The sequence below is a fragment of the Octopus sinensis genome, linkage group LG1 (assembly GCF_006345805.1).
Source record: "Octopus sinensis linkage group LG1, ASM634580v1, whole genome shotgun sequence".
NCBI lineage: Eukaryota > Metazoa > Mollusca > Cephalopoda > Octopoda > Octopodidae > Octopus > Octopus sinensis.
The window spans coordinates 142674779-142694360 of NC_042997.1; the positions used below are offsets into that span (position 1 = coordinate 142674779).

General features: G+C 32.4%; 1 protein-coding gene across 8 annotated transcripts in view; it reads left to right on the forward strand.

The window, feature by feature from the left end:
• LOC115209821 (anion exchange protein 2-like) overlaps positions 1–19582 on the forward strand; it is a 721610-nt gene that overhangs the window by 538030 nt on the left and 163998 nt on the right. For all 8 annotated transcript variants that reach the window (XM_036505450.1, XM_029778381.2, XM_036505461.1 and 5 more), the window contains exons 5-10: positions 5354–5669; positions 8950–9137; positions 11061–11454; positions 13850–13958; positions 15524–15825; positions 17536–17684. In XM_036505450.1, coding sequence (XP_036361343.1) covers positions 5354–5669; positions 8950–9137; positions 11061–11454; positions 13850–13958; positions 15524–15825; positions 17536–17684 — 1458 coding nt within the window. The remainder of the gene's footprint in view (positions 1–5353; positions 5670–8949; positions 9138–11060; positions 11455–13849; positions 13959–15523; positions 15826–17535; positions 17685–19582) is intronic.

A 19582-nucleotide genomic window follows, 5' to 3' on the forward strand; every position in this document is an offset into this window, starting at 1 on the left:
TTTTCTCTGATAACCATGAACTAGTGGGGGAAAAAAATCTCAGTTCTGATGTGAAACTTGCAATTTGTACCCATCTATTCTAAACTCCTATTTCAATGAATATATAATAACTATATCCTTTATATTACCTGCTTTCTTGTTCTATACCTGTAAAATGGAGATTAAATATCTAGAGCCACTTAAAGCTATGATCATTTTCTTTACCTTCTATCAAGATTTTTCTTTTTTACTGTTTCCTACCATTCTTTCAATGCATTCCATCTTGTGTTCTTTTCTTCTCTCTCTCTCTCTTATTCAGAAATTCATTTCTCTGGCCAAATTTATTTTGCTTCTATATCATTCCATTATTGTTGACGCTATTGTTCTTCTTATTTAGCTTTTTTTTTCTTCCTTTCTCTCTTTCTTTCCTTCTTTCTTCCTTTCTTTCTGTTTATATCTATGCTTCCTCCTTACTGTCAATAGCCATGTAAATCTGTTCTGAAAATTATTAGGTAATTTTCATAGGTGAAGAATACAAATCTTGCTGATTATCTGTGTCTTTTCCTTCGAAACAAAAGATTTCTTCACATCTGTTAACAGATTAAACCAATTCAGTTGCAACAAAGTTGAATTAATGCATTTTGTTGCCAATCTTGATGCAAGTAATTACTTCACATCATGTGTTAACCAAAAATTTCTAATTCTATTATTGCAACAAAGGAGAGATAATTGCATTTTCTTTTTCCTAACGGTATAGTTAATAAATATCAATTAGATATTTATCAGAGTTAGTTTGATATTTTTCTTTTCTTTTTAAGCTCTTGCCATTGTTATTTATCATATTTCAAGTATTTTTTCTATACAAACCTATCTTTTATATAAATAATAGTTAGCCTAAGAAATTAATACATTATTTCTACTACAAGTTAAAATGATATTTGTTAACAAAATTGCTTATTAAAACCATTTTCAGTTACTATCTTTAACTCGATCACTTTAACAATTGTAATTAATATCATTCTGACAATCATAATTAATAAAAGAAAATACATCATTAGCCATCTTTATATTAATGCTATGGAGCATTTCAGATGGTAATTTACATTTTATTAGAATCTTGCTTTTGTTTCTGGAGAATTATCAACTAATCTACCATAGTGTAAGCTAAGGATATACAGATGAATAAAGTTCAGTGTTTGTGTGCTGTTTAGTTTCTTAGCTTCACAAAAGAAATTGAAATTAACAAACTATATTCTGTAAGGAAATCAGAGAATTTTCAGTTTGTATTTTATCAGGGATAAAATATTAGATTCATAATCAACTTAATTAGCTTTCCTCCAGATAAGAGGCCTCTTTATTCATGTCGATATCTTCCTGTCTGTGTTTACATTTAGATTATATATATATATAGATGTGTGTGTGTGTGTAAAATTTCAAAGTTCATTTTGTAGAATATATACCTAGACACGATAATTCATTATACTTCAAAGATTTATTTAGTTTCTTTAATAGGGATTAAAAAGATACAAATTTAAGTAACTATAAAATGTTTCTGTGGTTTTTAACCCTTTCATGACAATACTTTTGATGAAATACTCTACTGATGTACTTCAATTAGTTTTGAAAATAATAAAAAATTTGGAAAGATTTAGAAGCATAAATAAATTTTTCATTATTAAGTTGGTTTTTGGAAGATAGTTCTATAAAAAGGACTTAAATATAATAATGATGAAGTATTTTAATTTAAATACGAATACTTCAGAACAACAAGTTTTATATCATAGAATCAGGGGCTGTCTCATGTAGATTAGTATCAAAAGAATTAAGTTATTTTCCATTTACCCTACTTAATTTTACAATTATTGATATATCCCTTTTGGAAATAGATACCAGTCCTTGAGACTACATTTGAGTCTCTCTCTCTCTCACTCACTCACTCACACTCTCTCTCTCTCTCACTCTCTCTCTCTCTCTATATATATATATATATATATATATATATATAATCTCCTTTTCCAGCATGGTTCTAGCCTAATTCTGAAATCACTAACTAGTAGCCTATGTTGGGGTGTATACTCTTCACCTGGGAAAGACTTTGCATCTGTTAGCATCTGCCTCGCTCCTTGCTGGTGAGGAGATAATCAACCTGGCTTATATTCCCACCAGACTGACAAGTAATTAGGTGGATAGCTGGCTTTCTAAAGTTATTGTTGCAAATCATTATATTATCTTCATGGTGTTTGATCATTGGCACTATGAGATTCATTTTCATTTTGCCTTGACATTTCTGTATTTCTTATTATATCTCTTTTTCAGCAATCCATATTAAACATACTTATTTTTAACTACTACAGTACAAAAACAATATAGGTCATAAATAAATATGTATACAGTCATATTTCTATGTTTAATAAACATATATATGTTTAATATATTTAATAAGCATATAGTTTATTTAATAAATATATAGTTAATAAACATATAGTCTCACTGTGAACAGAAACCCATTTGGACCTTTGCAATAACCCGGGTTCATTAACTTTCCCAAACTACTGATGATAGTAGTTTGAAGGGTAGTTATTAAAATGATTTGTTATTGGTTTCTGATTGAATTGAGAAACAGCTATTTCCCAGGGGAATTTATTAAAATGGATATGACTCTGTGGTGAGGTATGTATTGGTACAAGGTTGTCAGCCAAACAACTACAAGAATACCAATATCATGCGAGTTTCAAAGTTTGACACAAGGCCGGCAATTTTGAAGAAGGGACTAAATTAATTCCATCAACCTCAGTGCTCAACTGGTACTTATTTTATTGACCCTGGATGGATGGAAAGCAATGATAACCCTGGTGGAATTTAAGCTCAGAACATAAAGACAAATGAAATGCTGCTAAGGATTTTGCTTGGTGTGCTAGCGATTATGCCAGCTTCCAATACCATGTGAGTTATGAATAAATAAGATGGAGGAATGTCAGAGCTGGATTAAGACCCATAGAAACCCTAAGCACTTAAAAAGTTTTAGTGCCCCCACATGTATGTAATCCAGAATATAAACAATAATAAACCATAAAATAATTTTTTATTTTTCGAAATGAAACAAAAGATAGAAAAGAATATTTATTGTTGTATACTTCCACTTTATTTACATTTGAAAAGTTTTCTCCAACTTTAATTGCAAAGTCTTTGGACAGATCTTCAAAATTGATCTTACATAACGCATCTGCTTCTCCTCTTAGTAAAAATAAAGCATCCAGCCTGCCTTGTTGCATAGTTGTTTTGATGAGATTTTTAATATACTTCAACTGAGAAAACGAATGCTTAGCTGAGCAATTTGTGACCATTAATGTTAAAAATGTACAAAAGGTAATGTCTACATTTGGAAAGGCACCATCAATAATGTATAATTTAGCAAGTTTAAGACGATTTCTAATGTGCCATAAACTATTTACAACTTCTGTGGTGCCCACCCTTTCCTCAATGCCCTAAGCACGTGCTTATTTTGCTTAAGGGTTAATCCAGTGCAGAGGAATGTTCATTCTAAACTGCCAAAAGGACCTCTGGGACAAGTTGTCAGTCAAACAACTACTATAGTACTAATACAGTGTGAGTTATGAATAAATAAGTTGGGTGAATGTTCATTCTAAGCTGCCAAACAGAACCTTGGAGCCTGATTTCACAAGGAGACTAAATATGCAAAGATGTGATTTCATATATTATTTAATCATTTTTAACACAAACAAAACTCTTCTGAGTTTGATTATTCCTTATTGTTTCAGATCAGCACAAAAAACTAAGTAAAATCTCGCCTTCACCATTCTTTATTTTCTCTTAGTTGAACTGATTCTCACCAAACGATATATTCAAACCTTTATTTCTTGTCTGATAATCTTATTAGTTTATATCACAATCAATGAAAATTGCCTAGTATTGATTACCATTACTGATTTATAATTTGATTTATTTTTCTTGCCCTTGGTTCTGGAAATAAACTTCGTTATGTGTTTATATCAAAATTGGAGTAGTATGTTTGTATTGAATGATATTTTCTTCTCTAATTAAACATTATCTTCCCATTGAAATATGTTGGCTTCATTTCACTGTCTTCAATTTCATTTTCTTTGAATATCAGAAACCTAAACAGTTTGATAAATTGATAATAATGCACCAAGCCATATTTCTCTTAATTTATACTAGATTAAGAAATTCAATAAAGAAGCCACTAGTATACAGTTTATGTCATAAAAATCTCTGTTTGCCATTTATATTCTTACTCTACTCTCCATTTCTCAAATCTCTGATATCATTTGAATGAATTGGCATTTATTTTCTTCCATTTTTAATTGTTTCGTTTTTTTTACATAATCTTGCTGATGCCATTGTCATCAGTTAGTCCTTCTCTCTCTCTCTCACACACACACACACCTCTCTCTCTCTCTCTCTCTCTCTCTATATATATATATATATATATATATATATATATATATATATATATATATATATACATATGCATAATATACACTCACACACACACACATTTACAAACTGTTTTCTTCTAAAAAATTTTTCATTAACTGTACTGTGCAAAAATACTGTTTCGACTGAATTTCTGTCTAAAAATGTGACCTTAAACAAATATGTTTACAAAACAACTAGGAGCTGTGGTATGTACAGTTAAAAATAAAATTTTGGATAACACAGTCACACACACATACTCACTTATATTCTGAAACCTCATAATTCCTTCTTTATTTTTGTTTTTATGTTTCAAGCTTTTTGCGGGACAGAGGAGGTTGTTATGCAAATTACTGCTTGACAAAAGCTATTTATGATTCTTTTTGTATATGTAAAAACCTATGTTTATTGGTCAAGTGAGGAAGAGAATTGTCTCTATTTCACTGATCCAATATGATTGAAATATGTATGTTGTTGTCACCTTTGCTAAAAAGATCAGGGGCTTTTTCCCCCCTTTAAATATGAGAATTAATTGTTTTGTTTTTTTAATTAATTCTCAATCTATTGAAATTATTTTCTCTTTTCTGTGTGAATTTCTATTGAATGTCACTTGGTCTGGACCAAGAGGAAGATTTCAATTTATTAAGAATTATTTGTACTCCAGCATAGCCACAGCCTTAAGGCTGAAACATGTAAAAGAATAAAAGAAAACATTATTCAGGGTATTCATATATATATGTGGTTCTTCTTCAGTTTCTTTTTGATTTATATATTACAAAAAAAAAGTGATTATTTGAAATGAAAGAGTACATTTGAAGAAGCTGATTGATAAGTTAATGTTTAAAATGATCAAGAAATAAATTAATATAAATTACTTATTATAAACATAAATTAATTTTTATTTTTATGTCTGTTGCAGGATGAAATGGAGGATGGCTGCCTCAAAGTTGGTCTCGGTAGCCATCCCGAGTCAACTCTGTCTGACACAGCCCTCAATGAGACTCCAGGGGTAGGTTCTTCTAAGGAAAACCCAGTAAACCAGGAAGAAGTGGAATTGCAACCACTAATCTCCCATATTTCTGCAATGGACCGAGGTGCTTGTATGGGCCATATCTCCACACTGCATGATGAGGTGGAAAAAATATTTGAAACTCCTCCACGATTCAACATTGATTCTTTATCAACGGGAGAAGTCTGTCAGGATCAGCACCGGTTTGGAGAGGATGATTATAAAAGTATGATAATATAATTTTAATGCTCTGACATTTTATCATCATGATCTATCTTTTACTTTTGTGTTATGCAGATCCACACTTGACTCTGTTGCAACATGTTCTCTGTCAATCATGTTTTCTTTAGTTAACATTTTAATTCTTAGTAATCACTACAACTAACTGTTACTAATCCCAAATATCTGCTAATCAGTTTTCTTCACTTAAAATTGTATGTGTGTGTGCAATGAGGTAAAGGTATGGCTGTGGGGCTAAGAAGTTCACTTTCAAGCCTCATGGTTTTGGGTCCAATCTCACTGCGTGATACCTTGGGTAAGTTTCTTCTGCTATAAACCACCAAAGCCTTGTGGTAGACAGAAATTGAAAGAAGCCCATTATGTATGTGTGTATGTGTCTTGACATCACATGTTGTAAGCAAGTGTCACTATCTAAGAAACAATATGATTAATTTCCAATCTTCTGTGAAAACATGTCCTGCCAAGGGGAAATCCTACCTTGCTTGGAAACAAGTAAGGGTTGGTGACAAGAAGGGCATTTGATCATAGAAAATCTGCCTCAATATATTTTATCTGATCCATGCAAGCATGGAAAAGTTATCATTAGAACAGTGACAATGTAAGAAATAGGAAAAAACTTGAATCAATGATCAGAGAAACTAGAAATCCAAAAAGTACTCTTTACAAATCAAAGATAATTGTAGACAAAATAGCTGTATTCCATAGATGTAATGTTTTAGTAAAGAATCTCCACTTTAACTTATTCAGTAGCTCTGAAAGTAGAGAAATCAAGGAAATTATTGGAGCATATATATATAGAGAGAAAGAGCGGGTGGTGGCGGGGACACCACTTGAGAACCAGTGTTGGTTTGTTCACAACCCTGTAATGTAGCAGTTCGACAAAAAGGACTGATAGAATAAATTCCAAACTTTAAAAGAAAAGCACTGATTTCAATTTGCTCAACTAAACCATTCAAGGTGCACACCAGCATGTCCACAGTCCAGTGACTGAAACAAATAAAAGACAAAAAATAAAGATGAAGTATACAAACTACTTTCTCATGCCAGGTAAATATTTAAAGGTAGAAGTCCATTTTATAGGTTGTCATAGCATGCAGAGACAGCTATTTAACTTTCTCTACTGACAAAATAATAACTTTTTAACCTGAAACTAAAAGTAAACACTAAACCTGATACAATTGATATCTTATTTAGCTTGAAAAGGAAAACAAAGAATTAAATAGAAAATGAGAGGAAAACAAAAGAAAGCTAAAAATAAATATTCCAGAACCTTTGTTACTCACTGTCTACTTATTTAAACATTTCACAGAATATACAGTTGTGATTTTGCAATTAAGGTTGACAAATTGGTTTTACCAGAAGAAAGAATGATATTGGCCATTTTGTTTTTGAGATAACTGAAGTAGCAGAGATATTGGTAACTGTTCTGCAAGTTGGAAAAAAATAGTTATTCATTCTTACAGAAAAATGAAGGTGCAGATACCTTTTAAATTATTTTTTCAAATTTCTTTTTAATAGATTGATGTTACTCTGTTAATAAGAAAAAAGTTTCCTTAGATTTTAATAATTAATTTGTTAACAGTCACTGAATCACCATCATTTTAATGCCTACTTTTCCATGCATGGATCATAGAAAATTCATTGATGCAAATTTTCCATGGTCAGATACACTACTTGTTGCCAACCCTCATTTACATCCAAGCAAGGTAATATTTCCCGTGACAGGACATGTTTTCATGGGAGATTAGAAACAAATAACACTATTTACAACTATTATATGATGTCAAGACAAAGAGCTACACACTCACACACACACATGCACACACACTCACGTATGACTGAATTATTTCAGTTGCTGTCTACCAAACCCACTCACAAGGCTTTGGTTGACTTGGTGCTATAGTAGAAGACACTTGCTTGAGGTGCCATGCAGTGGGACTGAACCTGAAATCATGTGGTCTAGTAATAAGAAAAAAAAATCATATCTTGGATATTTTTACTATCACAAAAAATGTTTTGGCTACATTACATCATAGCTTTTCTACTTGTATTAAACTACTCTTACAAGTGGCATCAATCAGTTTTGTTTATTGAGTTTAGCTATGATCAAATATGCAGATATTAACTCTGTTTTTATTGACATTTTCAAACTTAATTCACTTAGCCAGAGACAGATGGAAATGTGTGAAACCACTTACTGCGTGCCAAGCGTTTTAAAATAAGAAACTCACTTTTGTCTTAACTCTAAGTAAATGTTAACTTTGTGTAAATCTCATATTTGACCACTCATTAAATAATAACAAAGTGATAAATCTTTATAATGACAAAAATAGTCCCCTTTTGAAAGTGTTTCTCACTTCAATCTATTTAAACAGCATATCCTAGTCTCCATTATATGATATTTTTATCACTATTATCACCCTATTTAACATATATCAATCAGTGTAAATTTCTCTGACATACTGTGTATTAATGACTGAATTATTATTCACACTGTATCAAGGGACTACTCAATCTGCCAGTTTCTGATAGTCTTTGCTCACATTGTTCCATCTCTGTCTGCTGCCATCTGAATTTCAATTTAATCTAGCTTCTTCATTTTTAAGGTTTTTCTATTTTAGAAGCCTAAAAACTATACACTTTTTCTCCAGTCACATTGCATGGATTCCGTATTATTTGTTATCTTAACACTCTCAGTGTTATTCTATCTTTACTTCAGTTCTGCTCTGAACCCAATCTTCATCCAACAAGGCAATATAAACAAAATAAAAAAATAAATATAAATGAATAAATAAAATAATTAGGAAAATATTTCCTTTTTTTTTTTTTGTTTTATGTTTATAAATGGTGCTATTGTCATTATTTGATTTGGAGATTTCTGTTAAGATAACACCAATTATCATATTAAGATATCATCAATTTTTCTATACTGCTTCTAATTTAATGAAGCAAGTCATTGGTCTCCATAGCCAAAAAATAGAAAGGAATTTAAATATAAAATTGCTTGAATGTTTAAAGTCATTTTGATTGAAATTATTTAATGAAATTATATATTTCAGTTTTCAGTCCTAATTGATAAAGCATTTTTATATTCTGCTTAGTGATGAATATATAAAAAAATCCATATTCTAACCATTTTTTCTTAAAAGGAAAATGAAAAGATCTAAATTACTTTTTATGTTTGAATTTGAAAACAACTTGCCTTAACATCCTTCTTTACAACAATCATGTATTTCTTTATATCATTCGCTTTCTTTTTAATACAGACCATCGCCGAATGTCATTTCCCCATGTCCATCATCCATTGAAATCAATGACCAGTCGCTCGTTCAAATCTATGAAAGGGATAAAAAGAAAAGTAAAAAAGAAATTTCAAGGAGCCAGAAGCTTTCCATCCAAAATAGCTGCTCAGTCCCCAGTTATTCCTGAAGTAGATGTTGAAGAATATCAAGAGGTGAATTTTATCTGTATATTTGAATTAATGTTTCTAGAAAATTATAAACTATTATTTATTTATCCTTTTTCTAAGAAAAAAAAAGTTTCTTTTTGACTATATTTAAAGTTTTTAATATCTACTTGCTTCATTTTATTTTCAATATATTCAAGATTCTGTAGTGTCTTAGTAAAAATATCGGTATCTTTGATGTCATAAGAATTTAGAAAGTTTGAGTGAACATGAAATAATTTGTTTTTGTTTTTTTTTAAATGGTCATGTTTACAGAAAATGTGGGTTCATGTCCCACAGGCGGTCTTTGACTTATTGTATCCAAAGGAATTTTTAACCCAATATTTGCACATTATTTATTTATAGCTTTATCCGTTTTAAGTTTCACCATTTCAAAATGGAAATATATCTGTAAGTTTACATATTTGCCTGTCCAAAACATTTTCATAATTTTGTTCTAAACATCCATGCTTGTTTTCAGACTTTTAGCTCAGCCCTTGTTTCACACATTCTGAGTAACATAAAGCTTTCCTTTCGTAAGTCCTAAGTTATTCCACTGGTTGAAAAAAATTGGGAATATGTATCATATATGATGCATGGTCACCAGGGAAATATGGTCTGTGTGTCCACATGGGATACACAGAACAAGCAAAAGCTTAAGATGGTGTTGATCTACTGAAATTTCACATTGTTTTTCATTTTGGTCAAGATTGTAATTTAAATATGAACACTTTCATATGTACATGCAGATGCAGTTAGCAGAATGGGGTATAAAAAGGTGTTAAAAGGTTATAGGATAACATCACTACTACTTGTACTTGTGATGGTGTTCACCCAGGGCAGGTTGAGCTGGTTTCTTCTCTGGTCCTAACGGCATCACGAACCATGGCAGCCCACGCTCATTGGTCCTGTGTGAGGTCACTGGAAATAGTGAGCCATTAGCGGTTCTATCTGTGCAGACCGACCACCTGCAGACCTGAGAGTTCGGAGAGGTCCTCCTTTATCGTTGTTGCCCAGGTCTTCAGCTGCCCGCCCGTGCGTTTGCACCAGCTGGGAAGTGATGGTGTGAGGAAGACATTGCAAATCAGCTCACCCTCTGGATGCCAGGCTGCATGAATGAACCACCTTAAGCGCCGTTGTAGAAGCACCAAAGGGAGGGACTGGAGGTTCAGGCAATGACAAAGACCGGCTGTAGGAACCCAATCAATGTGGTGGAGACAGTCATTGTCGAACACCTCCAGCCTTCGCTGATCGACTACCCTCATAGGCCATGTTTTATAACATCACACATCAATGCTGCTTGATACTACTGATATTAAATAAGTTTAATGATATAAGCTAACATTTAATGAAATATTTTGAAAAATATCTCTGATTTATACAATACAGCTTTGTTATAATGTTTTATTGGGATTGTAAATTCATTAATAAATTCTTAATGCATTTATGTATGTAAATATTGATACGTGTTTCAAATATATTCTGAACAATTTCTTGGCTGACTATAAAATCTCAACTTAATTTAGTTCTATATTTATTATCCTGCAAAACTTTTAAGATTGATAATTGTTTTTCGTCCTACATATACCTCATTCTCTTATAATTTCTTTTAACCCTTTAACATTCAAGCTATATCAGACCAAAGTATCTTACCTGGTTTGTGATAACTAGTGTTAATAGATGGCACTGAAGTACCACTCTAATTATTTTATCCAAATCCAAACTCTCCTTCTCCAATTAAGCCATTAATTACACCTACCCTACAATGTCATTCTAAAAATAAATAGTCACATCATTGAAGTCTTGAAGCAAAAGATAATGCAGGATTAACTTAAAACAATATAGATAAATAAGTATTATAATTGACAGAATAACCTGAATGGTAAAGGGTTAAGATCACATAAAAATGGGTTTTCTCATTTTCTTTTGCAGGATATTGACTCAGATGATGCAGATTTTGATATGGCTTCCAACATGTACTCAATTGAAATGCAAGATTCACAGTCTGATATACCTGAATTGGCTGTTGGTTTCTACATTGGTGAGAGTGAGCGTGGCCCAGATGTAGCATCTTTGCAAACTTCATTTGAAGATTCACCTCTTTTGATGAGACACCAACCATCAATCGAGTCATATGCATCTTCCAAGTCTGTAGCTGCACAGAAGTTCCATCGCCAGGCATCTGGCTCTCCTGAACCAACGTCAATGTTTGAAATAGATGAGGCACCTCGACCATCTGAACAAGCAGCACATCCACGATTATCGCTGGATGAAACAGATGCAATGAGAGGCAGTCAACCATCTCTAAAAGTAAACTTTCAATTAGGTTAGTTTTTCAGTTCTATATTTATGAGATGATGAATTATGTACATTATTTACATTTGATGGATATTTGTCCTCATTTTGTATGTTGTTAACACAATGTTTCGGCTGATATACCTTCCAGCCTTCATCAGGTGTCTTGAGGAAATTTTGAACCTGGGTTCTCATTCATAAGGTATTTTTGGATGTTGTTGTTATTATTATTATTAATATTATTATTATTATTATTATTATTATTATTTTCATTATTATTATTATTATTATTTAGGTCACTGCCTGGCATCGAACTTGAAACCTTGGGGTTAGTAGCCCGCACTCTTAACCACTATGTCATATGCCCGTAGGCAATTATGGAGTGAATTTTAGGGCTTATAAATCTAATATTTTCCTATCCTTCCTTAATACCAGTTCCCATATGCTGCCCATATCTGCACTCGGTCTGCTTAGGAGATTGTTGTGTCCTAGCATCTGTGCTGCTTCTTTTAGTTTTCGTATTTTCCAGTGTTGTTATTCTCTGTCTATTATTTTAACTTCATCCCACAGGGGAAAGTGGTCTCCATTTTTCTGTACATGATCAGCTATACCCAATTTATCAATATCTCATCGTGTCACAGCTTTGCGATGTTTGTCTACCCTTATTTTGAGGGGGTGGCATGTTTTGCCTTTGTATAACCTACCACAGCTGCATAGGATGGAGTACACTCAGTCTTTGGTCATATGCTCTTCTGTTGGTGATTTTACTCGAAGGAAATATTTGAAAAGTGCTGTATTACTCTTGAATGCTGTCCTGATGTCATATGGGCTGCATATCTTTTGTATCTTTTCAGAGAGGCCTTTCACTTAGGGTAGACAGACTGTGGATACTTTATTGGTTTCATCCTCTCTTTTCTTCATAATTGGAGTAGATAGTATGTTTTGGGGATAGTTGTTACTTAACAGATTGTTACTTAGCTTGATCATTTCTTCATGGTGGCTATAACAATCGCTACTTACATTCTTTGCTCAATGTTTTAGGCACTGAGCAATCCCTCTCTTTACACTGTACGAATCGTTGAATTGAAGTTGAGGTATCATCCAGTGAAGGTCGGCTTGCACTATACGGATGTCCTGAATCCATACTTGGTGCATGTTAATACGTTCAGGAATACTAGTTGATTGTCTTTTTCCTTTTCCATTGTGAATTGTATGGATGGCTTTATTGAGTTCACATGATCTAACAGCACTTGGACATCTTTCAGGTGGAGCCAGAGTATAAAGGTGTCATCAACATATCGCAGCCATAGGGTAGGTTTTAGCGATGTTGATCCTAAAGCCAAATTCTCAAAGTATTCCATGTATATATTGGCTATTATCAATGATAATGGTGAACCCATAACTAAACCCTCTTCTTGTCGATATATATCAGTGTCCATACTGAGGTAGGTAGTTTCTACACAGAAGGTCAACATTTCCATCAGGTTTCTTATTGGTATACTAATGCGTTCTTTTAGATGGGTGTCTGTCACTAGTTTTTCTTGAATCACTGATAGTGCTTCACCAGTTAGGACTTTGGTGAACAGACTTATTTCATCTAGACTCACCATCTGGTTGGATTCAATGGGGGTATCCTTGATCAATTGTGTGTAGAATTCCACCCACTTCCATTTTTCTTCCACAACTTTTTGTCATATTTGAATTATCCTTATGATTTATCTTTTTATCCATGACAAAAAAAATAAACCTTGTTCTTTCTTTCTTTTTTTTTTGTTTTTGAGTTTATGTATATACATTTATTTATTACTAGAAATAGTATTTAACTATTCCAAAACATTAATTAGTTACCTAATTAAATTTATGTTTGTATCAAAATATAAATAAGTATTAAAGAAATCTAAACTTCAAAGAAGATATTCCCCGTTGTGTTCTGTTAACATTATTTAATTCAATGATTAAAAGACAGTGTGATTATGGCTCTGTCACATTATTTATCTTCTGCTGTGAAAAATACAGTAGTTTAAGAATTGTAATAGAATTTATAAAATGAAAACCAATTACAAAACAGCTTTGTTTTTTCTAATATTCAATGTGATATTTTACTTGAAGAATTTTGTGTTAACTTCTAGATATGTGATAGTGATTAAGCTCTCTTTTAAGATTGATAAATATTTTATGGAGGCAAGCTGGCAGAATTGTTACCGTACTGGACAAAATGCTTATCAGCATTTCTTCCAGCTTTTCACATTCTGAGTTCAAATACTTTGCTTTTTATCCTTTTGAGGGTCAATATAATTATCAGTTGAGTACTTGAGTCAATTGATTTCCCTCTCCCCTCAAAATTGTTAGCTTTGTACCAAAATTAGAATGAAATATATGATCTAAAGTAGGATGTTCACTAATCAAGGTAAGGGTTTATATTTCAGGAGAAGAGGAGCCCAGTCAAGAGGATGTATTATGGGTTAAAAGGACAGATGTAGACACTGGAAAGGGAGGGTTAATGAAACAATCTTCATCAGCTGCATCTGCACCAAGGTATACTATTGGCATTTTTTTTTTTTTAGATGTCTTCATTTATCAAATTGAAATAAACACATTGAATGCAATTTTCTTTTCACAAACTGTTATTAAAATATAAAAATGTTTATGGCATAAAAATTTAGAATCTTTGAGAGACCTGCAATAAACTGCTTTGAAGAGTGGAACTCAAAACATGATGTTATAAATATGTGAATGATAGTTGGGTTTAAAATATCAATGGTTGTCTTTCACTTTTTTCCATCCCAGAGGATTATTAACCCAATATTTACATGCTATAATTTACAGCATTATTTAATTTCAGTTCCATTAATGAAAAATATATATTATTCTAAGCAATCATTTCGTTTTGTGTGTCAAACAAAGTTAGTTGTTATTTTTAAATAGTTCTGAAACGTCTTTAAAAACTTGTATCAGAAACTCTCTTCAACTTCCTAGCTTTTGTTTGTCATCTGTAACAATAACACTGAAACATTTGTAATTGTTCTTTGTATAATAGATACACATGATAAAAATCCACAAAACTATAATATCAATAAGCCTAAATAATATAATGAAAGCTAGGAATGGTAGAAGTATTTTATTTGTCTTATCAACATAACCTCAGCATCCCCTGGTCATCGATGTCTTTAGTCCTAGGGCTGATATCATAACATTTTCCCTGAATGGGACATCAGTCTGTCACAGAGCTATTCATTTATAGCTGAGTGAATTGGAGCAACACAATATAAAGTGTTTTGCTCACGAATACAACACATCACCTGGTCCAGGAATCAAAACCAGAATCTTATAATCATGAGTCCAACACTCTAACCACTAGACCATGTACCTTCATATAAAAATTTATTTGATATCATCAAATATATTTATTTAATATGTCTTCTTAACTGTAATGTAATTTATTTATTTATTGAAAAATGTAGAGTAACTTAGTTCATTATTTTATTAAAAGTTATATTAAATTCGCTTATATTTTGAGAGCTTCTGTACTGCACTAACTTAAACTGACTGACTTTTATACCAGTAAATGTGTTTGTTTATGATTGAGAGATAGAAAACTTGATTGTAAATATTTCACAGCATAAAGAACCTACATGTTGAAAGTATGCTTCTTTCAGTATCAGTATTCTTTATCTATACACAACAGTTAAGTAGAGTAATTTTGATCAACTTTTTAAATTGGTATTTATTCATTCAATGACTTGCATATTCTTAATATGTTCCAACAGATCCAATTGCAAACATACTAATTGTTGTTATGTTTTGTCACAGAACAGCTCATCCTTTACAACAACTATATGTTCATAACACACTTGATTCACTAGTGCAAGGGATTCTGGGATGCCTGTGTTTAAATTTGTCTTTGATTCTGCTGAAATGTTTTAAGAATAAATATGCAAGTCATTGTTTTGATTCCTTACTGCTTACCATGCAAATAATTTATTTATTAATTATTGTTTTCTAAAAGGCCCTCTGTTGTTGTGGTGATTCTTAAAGTATTATTAATATAATTCTTGTTAAGTTGTGTTTTCTGTCTTGCTATTTAGTTTAAAACATCTTAGTTTCAGACACAAAACACCAGAAAAGTCTCCGGCTAGTGATAAAAAAGAAAAAAGCAGTGATAAAGAGGGCAAAAGCCACAAGCACAAACATGGTCATCATCATCATGAACATCATCATGGACATCATCACGGTCACCATCATGGTCACCATCATCGGCATCATGAGCATTTTCGAATGCAAGACTTGTTAATGCGCAGGCAGGCAGGAAGTGAAATTGATTTGGATGAGAAATTGCACAGAGTACCTACAGAGTCTGAGGAAGCATTAACATTACAGAAAGCTGATCTCGATCAGATGGCAAGTAAGTAAAGAATTCTACTACTTCGGTGTATTCCAAAGCTGGTATCAGGCTCAGATTATGGACAGTCTCACAATGGAAAATAACTACAAATATAGTTGCAAAAATAGTATTATGATCTTATGGTAGAATGAATTTGAAACATTGTTCAGCCTTAAAAAAAAAAAATTAAAAAGCATGGATGTAGAAAGTATATTAACAACCTACTGTCTTTATTACTAGAATATAAATTTTCATTTATTGAATTTACATGACAAAAAAAAATACTAAAGTTTTCATAAATGCCATAATAATGATGCGAAGATAAAATGATTTATTCATGACTTTTATTGAAATTTTAGCTCTAACAGAATTAAATCATTAATTTAAATTCACTTTTTATGGTCAATTATCACTCTCCCTTCCCACCTCTGTAACTTCTAAAAGTTTCCATTATTGCTGCTAACATTTCTTTCCATGCAACATATCCAATACAATATATTAGATAGCACAATGCAGAGGGAACTGGTGAGTCTTGGCAAGCTAACACCTGGACACGGGGAGGGTACCTGGCTGATGATATTGCATATAACTGTGATAAAAGAAACATCAGTATTTTGCCAAATGCCAAAAAAATAATCTTTATATTTCTTAATGTGTTTATTCCAAACGTATGAAACAATATATAAAGTTTGCAATTATATATATATATATATATATATATATATATCTGAGACCCCCTTCGATCACGACACAGACCATGGGATTGCACCTAGAAAGTTACCCTCCCAGGCACAAGTCTGGGCAAGGTTGTTTATGGAAGACCAGCAGTCGCTCATGCATACCAGCCTCCCCTCTCTACGCCACCAGTGTTATCCAAGGGAAAGGCAAAGGCCAATACAGCTTGGCACCTGTGACGTTGCAACTCATTTCTACAGCTGAGTGAACAGGAGCAATGTGAAATAAAGTGTCTTGCTCAAGGACACAACACGCATTAAATATATATATATTTTTTCAAAAATGAGTTTAAATAGGGCTGTGGAGTTGGAGTCAGAAACAATTAAAGGGTAGCTGGAGTCAGAGTCGGTAAAGCTATGCCAGCTCCAACTCATAATATCTTTATTCTTTAATATAAACCAGTTATAACATATAGGCCTACTCAAGGTACAAGCATATGCATATGCTTTATGAGATATGTAGACAACAATCACTTAATTACATAAAGAGGAGTTAGAGGTGCCAATAATAGAGGAGTAGGAGTCAGAGTCAAATTGTTTGTTTCGACTCCACAGGCCTAGTTTAAAAGGATATATAATCCTGGCAGTTACTACTGTGTTTCCTCTTAAATCAGTTTCAGATGCCAGCTAACCACAATAGTCCTTTAGAGATACTCAAGTTAACATTAAGTTGCTAGACTCTGGTAACTATTCTCACTTGGTAAATCTATAATTTTATTATGTGAATTGTGGTTTCATACAGTTTAGGATTTGGTGAGAGCTACAGATATCTACAATATATACAGATATCTGCAATATAAGATGTTAAGGGTTAAATATGATTACAATGAAGTTAAAATGCCAATAAGAAAATACTTTCTATAAAATGATGGTAATGATTTACTAATTTATTTTATTATTGCATGTATGCACAAAAGCTTTATGCCTGAGGTTGTTGTTATATTAATGATCATGTGTTCAACAGATTTTTTTCTAAATTCTATTTTAATTTAAATAGGCCATCGATGGGGTGATGTGAGAGGCATCAGGAGACACAAAATTGCTAAACATAGTGCAATTGCATCTGTTGTACACCTCAGCAAAACAGAAAAGCTAAAGAAGAAAATTTTAAAGCCTAAGAAAAAGTTTGACCATAGTCCACACGAGGTGAGATACATACATTATATGTCAGAAACAAAATTATCTTCTATTATGCATTATCTTGGCTAGACACTTTTTAAAGACATATATAAATATTTCTCTGTGTTTATTAAACTGAAAGTATTATTACAAGTTCACAAGTTTACCATATTTGCCAAGTAAATAAACCATAAATCTGTAGACAACTTTCTAAGAAGAAATTCAAAGACACTGTTTATCTCATAGTGTGTTATTCTATAATTTAAAATGATATGATCTTATTAATACATATTTATGGGTGAAGATCAAAGGTACTATTAAAAAATATCATTATTTCTGTAATATTTAGGTTAATATTTATTTTTCAATCGATATCTATGTAACACACAATGACTGCTGTTGAAGGTTGAATAAATAATAAGTCACATGATGATCACTTGTTTAATAAAATGGAAAACAAATAAATGAATAAAAAGGGTTTTAGTTGTGGTTACTTTGATTTAATTAGAATTCCAAATAAAAGAAAAATTCACAATCTGTGAGTTTACAGTTTCAAAGAAGTTTGGTTTAGAATTTTCAAAACATATACACACTAATTTTAATACACCTGTAAATGAAATTGTGACTCTTTGTCTCTCTCTGGGCATTACTGAGGAAGACATGAGATCTTAACATTAGTTAAAAACATGGAATCAAGTGTTGTGTAATCCTTTCTTTTTTTCTAAGATAGTAGGGAATGTTTTAACATTTTAGCATTCAAACATAATTTTTATTCATTTACATTGTTTTCAATTAATTGTGCATTATTATCTTGTAGCTTTGGGATTTTGAAGATGTTTATTCTTTAGAATGATGTTGTATGATAGGTGTGAGCTGGCTTAAACATAAACCAGGCAAAATATTTAGGCCAAATATGGTTGGTTTAAATACTGAAGGGTTAAGGTATATCTGGCTACTACTTCTAGCTGATCTTGCAACTACAAAGAGCAGAGTCCAGGAAGTGTTTTGGTGGCACCAAATTGCAAGCGCAAAGATCATGTAAGGATATTTGGTGCTGAGTAGAGATGCATTTCATCATCATCATCACCATTTAACATCTCTTGTCCATGCTGGCATGGGTTCAATAGTTTGACTGGGCTGGTATGCTGGAAGGCTGCGCCAGGCTCCAGTCTGATTTGGCATGGTTTTCTATGGCTGGATGCCCTTCCTAACACCAACCACTTGGATAGTATAATGGCTGCTTTTACGTGCCACCGGCACGGGTGCCATTCGTGTGCCATTCGTGTGCCACAACTGCAATTTTCCTTGGCTTGATAGGTCTTCTTCTCAAGCACATCATAATGCCAAAGGTCTTGGTCATTGCCTCCATAAGGCTCAACATCCAAAAGGAACTTGGCCACCTTGATTGTTTAGATCTTAAGTCTCAAGCTCATTTCTGTTTCTTCATGTAGATTTTTAAAAGACTTAGTGGGGTTTTTCCAAATTTGAATGCAGGGTATGGGAGTTCCCCACTTATTGGGTGTTGTGACTATGTTATGTTTCTCTAGTATTGAATGTTTGGGTGATTCTTATGGAAGGAACCTGTAGGAGGGGAAGACAAAAGAAGTAGTGAAAGCTTATCTCAGGAGGCTAAACTTTATGTAGAATTGTCAGAAGTGGCAATACACTGTACAGGAGAAGAGAAGTGCAATCTATTTGTATATGGAAAAATGAACATAGAATAATTATGATAGTTGATAGTGGGTGGGACAAATTTGTCTGATAACCTGTGATCTAGCCAATTGTAATTTTAGTTGAGAAAATTTGATCACTACTTAGCTGGTATAGTTGTATAGATAAAAGGTTTGGTGTATAACTACATGAGTTCAGTTTCAGCCCATGGTGTGGTATCATAGTGTCAAATTGACCATAACATTCTGAGTGAA